The sequence below is a fragment of the Musa acuminata genome, chromosome BXJ3-10, assembly GCF_036884655.1.
Source record: "Musa acuminata AAA Group cultivar baxijiao chromosome BXJ3-10, Cavendish_Baxijiao_AAA, whole genome shotgun sequence".
NCBI classification, from domain to species: Eukaryota; Viridiplantae; Streptophyta; class Magnoliopsida; order Zingiberales; family Musaceae; genus Musa; species Musa acuminata.
The window spans coordinates 21570466-21586787 of NC_088358.1; the positions used below are offsets into that span (position 1 = coordinate 21570466).

The 16322-nt window shown below is 35.0% G+C and overlaps 2 protein-coding genes across 2 annotated transcripts; both read right to left on the reverse strand.

The window, feature by feature from the left end:
• Nucleotides 1-819: 819 nt before the first annotated feature.
• On the reverse strand, nt 820-10090 carry LOC135651666 (alpha-1,3-mannosyl-glycoprotein 2-beta-N-acetylglucosaminyltransferase-like). The gene is made up of 18 exons (XM_065171935.1): nt 9879-10090; nt 8982-9032; nt 8272-8359; nt 7360-7422; nt 5529-5563; nt 5356-5432; nt 5189-5234; nt 5046-5108; nt 4116-4182; nt 3970-4038; nt 3803-3872; nt 3652-3713; nt 3409-3499; nt 3232-3325; nt 2869-2931; nt 2742-2780; nt 2380-2550; nt 820-1287 (listed from the first exon to the last, which is right to left on the reverse strand). The coding sequence occupies exons 1-18, from the start codon at nt 9945-9947 to the stop codon at nt 1177-1179; spliced, it is 1329 nt and encodes a 442-aa protein (XP_065028007.1). The 5' UTR covers nt 9948-10090; the 3' UTR covers nt 820-1176.
• A 341-nt stretch (nt 10091-10431) lies between these two features.
• Nucleotides 10432-13346, reverse strand: LOC104000485 (WUSCHEL-related homeobox 8). The gene is made up of 3 exons (XM_009422554.3): nt 12915-13346; nt 10944-11450; nt 10432-10858 (listed from the first exon to the last, which is right to left on the reverse strand). Exons 1-3 carry the CDS (start codon nt 13141-13143, stop codon nt 10773-10775), a joined length of 822 nt encoding a protein of 273 aa, XP_009420829.2. The 5' UTR covers nt 13144-13346; the 3' UTR covers nt 10432-10772.
• Between the last annotated feature and the right edge of the window lie 2976 nt (nt 13347-16322).

Genomic DNA, 16322 nt, shown 5'->3' on the forward strand with positions numbered 1-16322 from the left:
TCTAGTTTGTGACAGCTCACGGTTGGAATCCGAGTTAATGAATTTGACTCGGATGGAAATGGAGATGGCGACATTTTAGTTTTCATCTATTATGAAGTAATATTTTTCATGAACTTCATGTCATATTTCTTTAAATTTTTAATTTATTTTGAATATTAAGTAAAAATATTTTGAGTGAATTCATATTTTTCATATTTAAAAAAAAATCATTTATTTGAAATATATTTTTCATTATTTTTCAAAAAATCTCGATTTATATTAGATTTTGAATCTATTTTGTTTTATTTATAGTATTTTTGAATAAATATATAATGTTTTGACCTCCATCAAAACACTAAAAGTCTGTTTAAAAATATTATAAATCTTCTATGAATGATATAATCAGATAGTACTTTGATTATCTAATCAAAGAAATATTTCAAGAATTATAACGAACAGGAAAAGTCATAAAGGAAATATGAATTTTCTCAAAAGAAGTATGCTAACTTGAAAGAAAAGTCAAGATGTTGGAGATGATAGATAATTTTTGAGTGAGGCAGTGTAGAATATAAGCAATCCAATTATGGAAAATATTCTTTGTGAAGGCAAATGTCTTTAATTTTAGGATCTACTCATTCTATAAATACTCCATCTATCTTATTTTTGAGAGAGAAGAAGAGGTCGAGTGCTTCGGAATTTCTCATAAAAGAAAGAAAAAAAAAGGGTTTTTAGAGCTTTATGCAAAGAGACATGCATACATGTCTTGTACACCTTCTTGGATGGTGACTTCTAAAGGATGCTTGTAAAAGAAGTGCTCCATGGAATTTAGCTGACTGATGCTGATGGTAATAATAAATCAGATTTAATGGAAATCGTGAACTATTCTTCTTTATGTTGAATCAGAATTCCAGTAAAGATCAAGAAAAAGAGAGAACTAATGCAACTGAGACAAGTCTATACCATTGCAAGCATGACATGGATATCTATCTACTAGCTTACCAAAATGTTTGGGATGAACCCATAAGGAATCCTTCGTTTGGTCTTCTGACAATATGCATCGACATGAAGGCTGTTGTACACAAATCTGAGCCTCGTCTAAGCTTCCACCTTAAAGTTGTTTTGGTGGTCATCACCTTCATCAGGCCTTCAACCATGGGAGTTCTGGAAGCCTTCTAGTGTGGTGTTTAGAATTCAAATTTACTCTATTCCCAGCAGCCTCAGAGAATCCGGACCGACGAGAAATACACGCTTTTGACCTCGATAGCGAAAAACTACCACTCCTTTATATGCTGTCCTGGGAATTCCATCCTGAAAAAACAGAGGTGATCTCATTCAGATTTATATTGTAAAGTGCAAAGATGTAATGCAATGGAAGTTTTTCTATAAAGCAATATTTTATGCATATGAAAGATGATAAATCAATGGCCAGAACCACTGAAACAGAAACAAAGTAGATATGAAAAGTGAAAATAGCAAAAAAAAAGAAAAAGTAGCAGTAAATGTCTAAAATGATGATAAGAAGTTCAATTCTCCATTTGTTGTTTGAGATGATCTAGTAGGTTCTAGCTTGTGCTGGATTTAATAGAGCCGATTGGTTTTGATACAGATGCTGCTCACTATCCAGCTGTAATTGTGGGTCAGTATTCTAAGTTACTTTGTAATTCACAAAAGAGTAACAACATGGCAGGATCTTGTATTATAGCCTCCATTGTTGACCAGCAGCATTAAAGGAGATAAAAATATTGCAATTGCTGAGTGCAATTATGATAAAACAATTTGCAAACCAAAATTAGGAAAATCTTAATTTAGATCAACTAATAATTCTTTGATCCTTCCAATTCTTTTGACTTCAGAATAAATGACTGTTACATTTTTTTTTGCCTAGAAGTAGAAACACAAGCTTAAACTACTTTTTGACATTTGAATTGACTGTTCACATGTGTTCCTGATTTCCGGGCAGGTCTGTTTTATGCTTTTAACAGCACAACATGCACGATAAGAAAGAGATACGCTTAGAAGATCACCACATTGATAAAAAATTCAACTGATAAAAGAATAACAATGACAACATCATAATTTTAAATGCTCTGTAATCATGTTCTGGTTCCTACAGATGTCCTGTATATGTTTCTTTGTTTAGACTGATACTTATGGGAATCACTCCTATAACAGTAAGAAATCAGCAAAAGTTATATCTGGATGTGGAAAAACATGTATATCAACCAAGTTCAAATATTGAAAAAATCAAAACTCCTATCACAAATTGGAAGAAACAGTGTCATCTTTGTACTAAGGCACCCAAAAATTTATAAGCAACTATTTATGGATCAAAGATAATCCTTATCTAAATGTTTTCAGGTGATGACCAATCAAGTGAAATTGATAGGAAAGAGAAATTGCCTTCCATTCTTCAAAAATTCCAAATTGTCGGGCTATGTGTTCAAAGTGCCGCTGGTCATTATACTGGATTCTTATATCACTATCAATATTATTTGCCTTCAAAATAAGATCAGATTCTCGAATAGGTCTGGCGTTGGAGACCATTTTGGCAAAATATTTCAAAAAATTTTCCTGTCAAAGACCAGAAAGAGATACAGTTAGAAGTATGTGTATATGCCTGCCCATAAGTTGTATATTAATTACTAAACCAGATTTAAAGAAGGCCCTGGAGAAAGTTTGGGACATCTTTCCTTTGACCAGGTCCATTTTCATCCATAGAGATGCTGAAGCAAATATAAGACTGAATAAAGAAATTGTATTACCTCCATCAAAAAAGTCAGATTAGAAGACTTCCAATCAACCTAATACAACAATTCACATAAAAATTTATTCCAGATAAGAAGTATGAGGAAGTATACAAAACCCAAGATCAAGCAACTTTATACCTACTTGCACATCATTCAGTTTAATAGGCTCCAAATATTGTCTAAAAAACTGTCCCATGCTAGAGCCCTGAAAAGAAAACAAGTAGGTGAAGAACTAACTTTCACAAGCACTAGCAAAAAAAGAGAACAAACAGGCAGACGTGAGTATTTTCATGGCAGTATTGAGATTTTGTATTGGCAGCAACTTCATTATCAATGTTTATAAGCAATTTCTATCATTCAATCGTGTTACACTATCATAATGAGATTAAAAAATCAGATAATATTATGAGGAAATACAGAATTAATATCTCTTAATCGCATGAGTCACCTTCTTGATAAAAAAGAGCATCCACAAAATGCTAATCACAAATATTGGCTTACTTACATGCTCGCCAAAATTGTATGTTCTGCAAACTTCTGGACGAATAAATTGCCGATCTTTGTGTACCTCATTTAGTCTCACCCAGTCATCCCAGTAAGTAAAATTATGTCAAGGAATAATAAACCAAGAAAAATATGTCAATTTTGAGTAACTGAAACATAGTGTTATACACAAGGATATGCATTAGGCCACTTAGGTGATAACTCATTCCATATAGTTTTTGTTAACATCCATCCAAGACCAGGAAAAAAATCTGATCTGTAAAGAGCATCTGCAAAATACATTGAAAAAAAAAGTGGATGTAAAACATAATCAACATGCGAAAATTAACCTCAGAATGCTTTCACTCTAACTGATATGAAAAAAATCAAACACATAAATCTTGTCAAATGGCTAAAAGAACTTGCTTAAAAAAGGACTTACAAGAATCATGAACAAACTGTTTTTGTCCATTGTCATTCCATGAGGAAACAGCCATTATTGATCTGCAAAGTTAATTGTGATGTAAAATAATTAGATGAGATGAATAATTTAAAGTTTTAAACATATGAGTGAATGGGATGGGGGGGCATACTTATCCTTGTCAAGTAGCGCAGCTGTGGCTTCAAAATAGTCAAAAAAATCTGGGGCAATCTCCATGTCATCTGTTTGGTGAGAGAATATTTTTTAATGGATTTTACCCGAAAAAAAAATAGATACAGAAAACGGAAAAACATGAAACCAACAGTAAATAGACGACACCTTCCAATATAATTACTCGACTGAAATTGTGGTTGAAGAATAATTCATCCAAAGCCCATTTATAGTGTCCTGAAATAATCCATGTTCATAGCTAAAAACTAAGTCATAACTCATAACTAGAAAGATTGGAGAGATGTGACACTTACTAGCAATCTTGTAATAGGCGATTAATTCTCCAGGTCTTTCTGTATGTATTGGTTCAAAATCTAGATGCTGCAATTGCAATCACCCATAGCATTAGAATTCTCTAACACTGACTGCAATATGCCACTCACCATATAGTCAAACTAGATTATAATTCTGTAAGGTAATACAAATATGTATCAGATATATTTTTCTAGACCATGACATATAAAATAAAATAAAAACTTGCTTATGTTACAAAAACATCTTATATAAGCAACAGAATCAACTGTCTAACTTGGCAAAAAAAGATAAACACAGGAATCTTTTCATTTATCACCATTCTAATGTCAAGTTTATTTAATGTTGAACAGCATTTCAAGGGAAAACAAGTTTCCATGTGAATCTATTCAAAATACTGGCTTCAATCTCATGGAACCAGCTGCAAAAACCTTAAGCATATTGTATCCTGGCTTTCATTTAGAATGTCTACTGTTAAAAGAGATCTTATTGCAAGTCATTGGACAATTAGAACATCTAAAAGCATAGTCTTTTTCACAAATGTCTTGGAAGACGAGTGCCAGATGATATACTATACATAATTATTATCACTAGGACCTTTTCAAATTGATGTATAGTCACCAGTTGAACAGCAAATCTAAACATTAAATCACTCTTTAGAGGGCTGCAATGGAACTTCATATCTGGAAGTTGTCATGACATAGAACTGGCCTAAATTCCAACCAACTTAATTTGACAAAGCGCAAGCTTTCCATAGAACTCAGCCATTTGGGATATAGGAACATGCCCAAACATTATCTTACTACTTAATGAAACTTCAAAAACAATTATTCCATTATTGGATGTAGCGCCATTAGCAAAACAACTTCAAAGATCCCATCATTCTACAGGATGCTTAGATGACACAATAAGAAAGAGTTTGCATTTTAAACCTGCATATAAGTTAATTGGTTGTAACTCATAGCTTTACTTTTAACATCCGAATTTGTTCCATCCTGCGAAACAAAGCAGGACTATCAGATGCTAATCATTGGCAAAACAATTTTGTGAAGAAAAAGGGACCGAACATGCATACCTGCGATACAAATAGTGGAAATTTTGTAGCAATCGATCTCTGATACCTGAGAAACATGAATTGATTATTCATTAGTTGTCTAATCATATGACTATTTTCTGGAGAACTGAAAATCAACAACACTAATCCTTTTTTATTTAGAACTAAGAAATTATTATATAACATACTTCAAGACAGATTCTATTGTCCTCTCAAGATAGTCAGGTCGATTGCAAGCCATTATAACAACAGCTGCTACAGGTACCTAATATAAGGACAAAGGATGAAGAAGCAAAAGGCAAGACTTAATCAGTTCTTTGCATCAGTTAAAACACGATGTAGAATATCTAAGCAATTTTACCTCATGTTTTCCTATCAAGTTCTGTAGATTCTTTGCTGCAACCAACATTTATAGAGTTAGAAACATAAAGTGAATGCTCATGCACTAGAAGGAAAATCATCCTATGATTAGACCACAGAAAATCATATTTATACATGAAATACAAGGTTCTCCACTTCTCCCACAGCTTCTTCGCAGCTTCATGGCCCTAAACCAAAAACTTGATTTTCAGGATAATTATTTATAACAGTAAAGAACTGAAGCAGCATGATTTGTGATTAGATGGCTAGTCCAGCCTTATTAAGTACTGTTTAAAGCAAAGTTTATAAACTCGGGCATAATGCCAACATCAATGGATGGTCAGAGTGGTACAGCTCTTGCACAGACCTACATATTGACAATCGATATAAGTCAGTGCTGCCTGGATGGGTAAATACGGACAAGTACAGCTTGTTCTAATCTATCACGATCCGAGTCGGATGGGCTAACTGGCCTATCAACTTGGTTTGGCCCAAACCACTGGCCAAAATACTTAAGCTGAAATTGATAGTAGTACACTTATCATACCCTTATACGCCAATCTTAGTCTTGCCTCCAATGTGGGATTAATCAAGGGTATTACAATCACCACCATTCAAGGGCTTGATGTTCTCGTCAAGGCCCAGCATAGCCCAGATTAAACCCTAGCATTGTGCATGTGAGGCGTAGCCTAGTGGTGGCTCTACGCCGTGACAAGTTCTCTAACTTCATCCACAAGTAGTCCTTTCCTACCCGAGCCCCTTCACCATGCCCAAATACTAGGTCGCCTCTGATACCAAATGTCACGATCCAGGCTTAATAAGCTAACTGATCTATCAACTTCGTTTGGCCTAAACCACTAATCAAAATGCTTAAGCTGAAGTTGATAGTAGTACACTTATTAGACCCTTATAAGTCAATCTTAGTCTTACCTCCAATGTGGGACTAATCAAGGGTGTTACATAATCAGTTCTCTGATACTTGGTTTAAAGGTCCTCCAACCCTCCATCCCCTCTTCCTTTCTAGCACACATGGTTATCTGATTTTGATTTGATGTCAACTTGCATTTTTAACCAATGATATATGATCAAGAAAAGTGATGTCTCAACCTAGGATGCTAAGTACAAGCATCAAAGAATTACTGACATATCTCTAGTCATAAAATTAGTGTACCAAAAATCAATTAGACAGGTTTGTACCATCCGATATTATTCAGTCCAACCAATGACCGGCACCTAGGCTGAGAAATTGTCCAGTTTAAAAACATTTTTTTTTAATTTTTACAATGACAACTATCTCTCTTTTACTTGCCCCCAAGTCATCTCTCTCACTGCACCACTCGTTGCCTCATTGCTGCTAGTTTTCTCCATCTCATTGCAACTATCTCTCTTCTCCTCCTCTCCTTGTCTTGCTACTTGCCTCTTGTCTCCATCTTTCCCTTTGGTCCATGCCAATCAGGACAGCATTGTGCCATATATTGGTAATCCAGTAGGTACCACACCCATGCTAACCTAACCAGAGACCAATTCAGGTCCAAATCAAAATTTAAAATCCCTACGTAAAATGATTATTTATAGTTCTATTTAAGATCGTTATAATGATTATTTTTATAAAGCTCATGAAAGATCAGTTTACACCCATGCAAAATATAAAATATGCAATTGCAACAAGCTCAATAATTAAAGTCCCAAATGAATAATATTAAGATATTTAAGAAAAATTAAAGTATAAAATACAACATAAATGATGGAAATAAAGTTTTTTTTTTGTAGTCGAACCAACTTTTATACATAAATACCAATTGAAAGACTAGAAAGTTCTTGTAAAGGCATACTTTTAAGATCTCGAAGTAGGGTCTTCAGCTGTGCACTTTCTTCATCTTTAAGTTTGTTTGCTTCTGATACATCGACAACAAAATAGAACTCAAAATTTGCATAAACAAAAAAAATTCTTTTCTGACAAAAAACATATAGGTTACACTCCATATTCATTCACAATTACATGGTACTAAACAAAACAAAGAACAGCATGTTGACAGAAAAACAACTCTCAATGCTGAAAGAAATCAAGTGCTTCCACACTGCTGCAATTTCATCAGAAAGATAAATATAATTCAGGGGGCATCATATACTGATCCATGTTTTAGTAAACAAAATTTAGAAAAATGATAATTGTTAAACCAAAAGAGAATAAATCAGATATAGAGAACCACCGTAGCTTTTTACTTGAGGTCCCCCAATCACTAGAAGGATCTATAAAGATGAACATAATCATTTCTTTGATATGTACTACAGTCACTACATTTTTAACAATGACTTGATATTCCCAACCAAGTATCCTGTTTCTAAAAGCCTTCAGAGGTTCACTTAGGCCCTGACCTAAGTGCCATTTCCATATACCTCTATTGTGTCATCCATATTTTTGATGTAAAATAAATGCACTGCAAAAGCAAACAACAATAACAATAGATGACAGATGTACCAAGTGCAAAAACTGCAGATAAAATACCACATAGTAATATTGATACAGCATATCAGCTTTACTTGTAAGTAATACAAGCACAACGGATATCTGTATATGAAATCCACATGAACAGTGAAGGTTGTTGATTTTTTTATGGTTACAGTATATTTCAAGTTACTAAGCTTACTGTTTTAACACTTATGTGCCTTAATTGGTGTCATCTACATTATCTACACAATTTCGGTAAGAAAGAAATCTATTTGATGTAAATATAGATATGCACCTTCTAAGGTAACAATTTTCCCTTGTTGCATGCTTATCTGATCAATCAACAAGCGCATTTGACTTGTGCACTGATTTTCAGATTCCACCTGTCAACAAATTCACCATTCACCATTAACCATGATTATGGGTCACAACAGGCAAGTATATCATCTTACATGCACACATATTTCAAGTTCAGTGAAGTAACCATATATCTTTCGTGCCTCCAAGATTAGCAAATTGATATTATTGAAAATCCTTAGTTTCAATCGATGCATAATATAGTGAAAAATACAATGAAATGACTTCCACCACATATGAAAAGAAAATAATAGTATACAAGAAGACGAACTCAATACATGAGGCACCAACCAATGCCCACATATATCAGGTATCAAAAATGTATATATGTATAATAATGTATAAAAGGGTGATCTTAATGCACCAAACCCCCGCTAATGCTAGGTCTTGAAAAGGTTAATAATCATAATTGTCCTACAAATAGGGACGTTGTATCCATGACTTGAACTCTGACCACCCAAGTTGCAAGGGAGCAACTTTACTATTGCATTAAGGCTCACCCTTTTATATAATACTACATAAAAGATGAAGTCAAATACCCTTTTATATAATACTACATAAAATGAAGGTTGATAGATGTAATTGACTTAGAAATATGCATAATTAAACATAACTTGCAATTTAAGTAAGTTACATTGCACTACTCACCGCAGCAGCCAGGCGATCTGCATACTCAGATTGTGTTGCAAAAAGGCGCACCTAAAACCAATGAATGATCATTATAATTTTTTAAATTAATTGCACTATATTGACATGGACAAATGGCGTACTTTCAAAGTGTGCATGGCACAATTCACTAGGAACATATATACACGTACAACTATCCGTTGCATTAAAAACAGATTAATAACCTTAAAAAAATAGAACAGATATCTACAAGTAAACTAGTAAAATGCAAATCATTGATCTTGGATTCAAGTTCGCAACATGAAATTGCAAATATTGGGACATCGGTAACAATAAGTTCAAGTAGATCCAAATAAGTTCAATCATACTAAGAATGATTGGAAAAAAATGAAAATCACATACAAAATATTGTGAATTCTGATACACAAACAAGGAAAGAATATTGACAACTCAGAGCGGCACTAATGTTAACATTTCCCACTTGGACGAAATATTCCTAACTCTACTAGAGCCACCATGTTTCTTTCCCCTATAACGGTGCCTTCATTCTTCAGTATCATAGATTCTCTGCTTAGAATGCCACCTCTTCATCATTTTGGCTAAATGTCTTTTAGCCCCAAATCAGTTTAACGCAACTTAAATTTGTTTACTTATTTCCATGCACGTAATTTGAATATAAATTCCAAATCTTGAACAACTCGTCAACACAATTTATAGTCAAAATCGAGGTTTCCAACTTTTTTCTTGCCCTAACATGCTATAAGAACGTCGTTTGCGAATCCAAATTTCCAAACTACACTAAACTGGGTCGAGAAGGATACTTTCCCCGGCATAACATCGTCAAGAACAACCAAAGGGGCGAATAGCAACCCGAGATCAGTACCAGAAAGGCCAAGGACGGAGCAGAAGTAAAGGCACCTGGATGAAGATAAAAGCTGCAGCCGCGACGACAAGAAGGATCCGGATGTCGCAGAAACTCTTCCCCATCGTTCTTGGACCGAATTGGCAGTAGAGGAAGCTGCGATCTCCCCGAGACGACTTGCCTGTCTTCGACCTCGACACTTCGGCTCGAAGGCTCGATCTAGCGAGACTTCTCGGTCCCCGATACCACGGCCGGTCGTTGGAGACTATGTCGCGGCCACAGCGTGGTCTAAATAAATCGGGCCGGGTTCGACTCATTGTCCGAGAACTCAACCGGAGTCCGTCCGGATTATGTCGGGTTGGACTCGAACCAAATCGCCGATTAATTTGCCGATCAGCAAACTTAATGGTGAAGCTATTAACAAAATCATAATAAAAGTTAGCGTCCGCACGTGCTTTGCATGTGAAATTAGGCATATTGGGTTATTGGATTCTCTTCAGCTCCGCCTCAGCAAAGAATCCCGAGTGGTCGACTCGGTGCTGCAACACATTCTCAATATGTATATTCTTTGTGGATATCACATCGCCTGAGAGAAGACATGGATAATACTTGAGGAATTCTGATCACTATTATCAAATACAACTTTCAAGTACAGGATTTTGGATTTACTTCCTTTCGATTGAACTCTCATCACAATGAACAGAGAACAGAGGACACTCAAAAGATGGAAACAGATAAATCTACAGACAACAGCTTAAATGCAAGGAAGAAACTGAGCCTAATGTTTGCATCTGATCAGGTGGATGTTTCATTCAAAAGTACACCAGAAACCTGCTTGAATAATTTCAGATAGTAATTTAGTGAGTACAAACCCTGCAATAAGCACTTCATCATGGGAACAATGTAGTGTTGTTCAAAGGATAAATCAGCTCAAACAAAACAACAGTATGTCAACCTATCATGCCATAGCTTTTTCCTGGATGGAAAGGGCTAAAACTCCCTGGAATGTCCATATTTTCCATCAATTGATCCACCCCTGGATACAACAATTTCAAGTTAAAGACAAGTTGTATATTAATGTTCGGCAGTCAAAAAAGAATGGCAGATAAAAATCAACTTACTCTGGCTCGATAAAAAATTTTGGTAGGACATTCCACCAGATTTTGAACTCTCATTTGATCCATGTGTTCCTAGAGTTTGATTTGACTCTGGGCCTAATGGATGCAGTGCATTGCTTACTTGGGCATTGTGGATGGGATAATTATCTGTTCCGACAAGCTGGTCTTCTTGAGGGAGTTCGTCTGACTTGAATATCTTGAAGTTTGGGGATTCACAATCTGTGTCAACTTCATATTCGTTATTACTTGGTGCTGTTTGCTTCCGCTTCGATCGCGCCCTTCGGTTTTGGAACCAGTTATAGACATTCATTTCGGAGATCTGACCATGCAGTGACAGTTCAAGAGTGATCTCTTTTATCCTTTGCTTGCTTGGAGTCCCATTACCTTGATCAAAGATATTCTCGAGCATCTGTAGCTGCTTAGTTGTTGGACACCACCGCTGTCTTGGAATCATTTTATGGCCTCCTGATGCCATCATGGATTCACAGTAGCCGCTTCCAAGCTTCAATCCTAGAAAAGCAACAAAGAATTACACAAATGCTATCATAGATAAAATTCTCCTCAATCAACATAAAATGACATATTAGATGGGTGCTTGTTTCGCTAAACAGGAATATTGAGTGAAATCTGAGTAGGGTGCTTTCTTGCTCCTATCTCGAGTTTTGGAACATGATCAGGTGGCGAACCCAGTGTCCGAAGTTCCCACCACTGCAACGTCTGGGAAGGACCAATGTACAATCCTTACCCCCACTAATAGAGAGATTGTTTGTAGCAAGAGAGGTGAAAGTCAAAATAACACAAAACTCGAGGGCAAAAATTGAATGGACCTTCTGCAATACATTAACAACCTGAGCAACATAGTTATGCTATTATACTTGCATATCCTGACACTTCGAAACAAAGTCACCTGCAATAGTCTTAGACAAAGAATCGACAAAAATCAAAATTTTTGCAACACATATCATCTCACAAACAACAGGAGATCATCACAATCTTGTTCTCCAAGTAGCAAGAATTATTCATCCTACATTGCACGAATGTGATCAAAATAAATGCCACACATCTACCAATGTCTTATCAAATCACAGCTAAGCACACATGAACTTTCAAGAGTTAGTTCAATCCTATTCCTACAGAGCAACCTTAAATCCTTGCTGGTAAGTTTAATTCCACTAAACTGGAGTTTTCTACTTGCTACTGCATCCACATAGTTCATCTAAGATGCCTATTTTGTCAATCCAATATCCTTCATGGCAAACAATCAAAGTCAGTCCTTTTTGGAACTTCTTTCAGACTCCAATTTGCTATCAAACGAAAAAGGTAATCTGCACTAAAATTAAAATCTTACTCCATGAATCTGGTAGATAGTTAATCGATGGTTTCTGAGAACATTATACGGTTTATGATGAACAACTATGATATCGTAATTAGTCAAAATGCCAACATTGTGATTTTAACAAAGAAGACCAAATGCACATAGTGGCTTGTATGCTAATACTACCAACTAGAAAGCAAACCAGAACTGTGAGTTAGGATAATTGGGATAACATCGCCAACAGTCCAGGCTTAACAATGCATCAATGCATCAAGAAAGTTCTGCATGTAATGGTTTTCAAAGGCTCTACTCATTTTATGCTTGCAAGTTAGTGAGACCTCGAAATTAACCATATCGATAATCCATGGCAACCGTGCAGCATAAGAATCATCTACTAAGTGAGCAATCGGCTCAGCTTTGGATAGCAAAGAGGAACAGTTGATCGTAGATGCTTAATCCTTAATTGGGAAGAAACATGAAGTTAATATGCAAAAGGTAGACAAGAAGACGCGTTCTGTAGACTAGATCGAGACCGAAAGCCCAAGAATTGGAAGAGAAGGGTTCTCTATAGACGCCCTTTTTCTCTATCCAAAATTCCCCTCTTTCCAAGATTTTTGTTTTGGTCTCTTGGGAAAGGCGAAGAGGAAGGAAGAAGATACCTGCGAGGGAGTCCTGGTCAGCGGCGAAGGCCCTATGCATCTCCACGAGCTGCTCGCAGATGGTGGCGTAGACGGCGATCTGACGGCGGAGCACCTCAACCTGCTCGTCCGTCATCACTTTCACGCACAGAACCCCTTCCGCCACCCTATCCCCCTCTCCTCTTTCCTCCCCAATCTCGCTACTCCTGGTGCCGTCGGCTCCACTGTCCGAAGCAACTTGCCGCTCCATTTCCTCGCCTCTCTCTCTCTCTCCCGCATCAAAGTCCCGCCTTTTTCGTTCCAATCGCTCGCCAGCGTCGCCACGAGCGCAAGCGAGGAAAGAAGCAGCGTCGAAGGTTTTTGGAAACAGGCGCAAAGCGCACAGAGGGAAGAAGACTTGCGTTGAAGGAAAAGTAGAAGCAGCCGACCGCCTGTTAACTCGTGCGCCTATTCCCGGACAGCCACCTTTAGTCCTTTCTCCCGGTAGATACGGATCTACGTATACGTTGGCTTACTCTTATCCGGAGCAACAACTCTTCTGCTACCTGCTTAAGAGTTACTCACCAGACACCTGCCACGTGATTCACGAGTTCGACCGGGACCCACACGAACAGTGACCTCTCCGATGAAAACGGGTAGGTTCAGAACTGTTCCACAAGCAAACAACTCGTGGGGGCGGCGCGGACCGCAGTAGCGTCGTGACTTGGGTCGTACAGTCGGTGGTGGGTGTGGAATGGGGCCACGTGGGCGACTCATTATTTGTTGCTTTACATAATTAATCTCAGGATTTGAAGTAATTTTTTGCTTCAAATTGATCCACATATGGTTAAGAAATAATTTCTTTTTTTGTTATTTTATGTTTCATTTATTAAAAGAAAAACACACAATCAGGGAGTTGTTGGCACCCCAATTCAACTGCTAGTAGTTGCCAACTTGTATGTAGCAATATTGATGCAGTGTGTATTATTATGTTTTCAAGTTTTAAGATAATAAATTTTGAATTTAATCATATCAATTTTTTAAAAAATAATTTATGTCTTAAAATGATTATATAAATTAAAAAATATGACAGTATAATACATCATAAATTTAATATGTATTATAATTTATGTTTGAGTTTTAGTAAATTATGACTCATTAATTAGGTGATTGAGAGATTTAATGTACAATGCATCTATATAGGGAAGAGAAGAAGATTAGTGGAGGCATTCTAGTTTTCGAAATATTATTAAATTTTTATATTTTGAGCTATTAACTCTTAATATATCTTGAAATAGAGAAAGTAGTTTTGTATATCTCACTCTTTATTTCTCTTTTTCTTTTGTTTAACATCAGGTATTTGATATATCAAAATCATCATCAACAATCCAAAATAACACTATAGAAGAACAACTTGTCATGAGATATGTGGATGACGGTTATGATTTAAGATGACGTGGAGATATGACAACTATGAAGGTTATATGATACTTATTAATTAGCATTTAAAACTTGTTAGATACAGAGCAAAAAAGTATTCTAATATTCTTTTATATTTTTCTTCTAAAGATGATTCTACTTGTTATAATATTAATGGATTAAAAACTAGTGAAATCATAAAAAATATATCTAAACTAACTTTGACCAATCCCGGAGCATAATCTAGTCACACCAATCACCCTCCTAATTGCTTTAAATGCAAACAAGTATGATACTATATGAACAAGTGCCCAAATACACAAGCTAATCCATGAGTCAACTTTATTAAAAAAGAAATTATCAATAAATTATCTGAAGATATTAGAAAACCATAATATGATAAATATCCGGAGGAGGCTTATGAAGAAATTGTACCGGAAGATGATGAATGCTTGGTAATCTATAGAGCGCTTACTATTTCAAAATATGATTCTATTGAAAACTAGTTACTGATATAATGTTTTAAAGATACGTTGCAAGTCTCAACATAAAGTTTGTTATCTTGTTATTGATGGTGATACTTGTAAGAACATAATGTCTCAAAATATGATACATAAGCTCAAGCTCAAGATAAAATCATATCCTAAATCATATTGGATTATATGATTCTATAAAGGCAATGAAGTATCAGTTATTAATTGACACCTCATTCCTTTTTCGATGGGCAAAAATTAAAAATATGATATGTCGATGGACAAAAATTATAAATATGATATGTTATGTAATGTAGTACCAATGGATATTAGTCATATATTTTGAAAAAATCATAATACTACAATACATATGTTATCCATGAGGGTAGAAAGAACACTTATACTTTAAATTCAATAGAGTTCAATTTATGCTTTTGTGATGCAAAGAAGAATTTGCTCTCAAACTTTTAACCCAACTCAAAGGAAAGGAAATAATTTCTTACTTTAAATAAGTTTATAAGAGAAAGTAAAAAAAATGAAGTTATATTTACGTTAGTCGCTAAAGATTGCCTGCACCTTATAAAAATTCCATATGAAGTAAAAGCTATTTCAGAGGAATTCAATGACCTCTGCTCTAAATTACTTTCTAATGGTCTATCTTCCTAGATATTCAACATAAAATCGATTTAATTCCAAAAGCAATATTACCAAACAAATCTCATTCTCAAATGAGCCCAAAAGAACATGAAGAGTTCAATACACAAGTGATGAATCTACTATCCAATAGTTATATTTGGAAAAGTTTATAAAGTTTATATGTGTCATTCTAGCTCTATTGGTTCTAAAGAAGGATTAAACTTGATAGATATGCATCAATTAAGTTATCAATCGGATTATCATTAAATATATGTTTCTTATTCCACGTGTGAAGATATGTTTAATATGTTTGCTGGACCTAAATTTTTTTTCTAAAATTGATCTCCAAAATGGTTTTCACCAAATCTATATTAAACTATAAGATGAATGAAAAATTACTATCAAAACTTAAGAAGATTTATTTGAATGGTTAGTTATGTCATTTGTTTTTTCAAATGCTCCGAGCATCTTCATGCGAATGACGAATCAAATTCTACATCCTTATATTATAAAGTTTATTACTATTTACATTGATGATATTCTTCTTTATAATCATAATAAACTTGACTATATTGAACATTTGAAAACTATCCTTTTAACATTTGAAAACTATATATAAAACTTAAGCTATATATAAATCTTTCATAACCTCTAGCCTAGTTTTTATAAGCTTCATCTTAATCCTTGTAGATATTCAAGTAGATTATGAGAAGATTAAAGCTATCCAAGCTTGGTCAACACTAATATCTATGTTTAGAGTTTTCATACGTTGACAACCTTTTATCATTGATTTATTCAAAATTTCAATACTATTATCAAATTATTAAAGGTGAAATTATTCATTGCTCTTATTCTTATATTATCATATTTTTCTAAAATATTTAGTGTAAATTATGATTCAATATTTAAAGTTAGTTGTGAT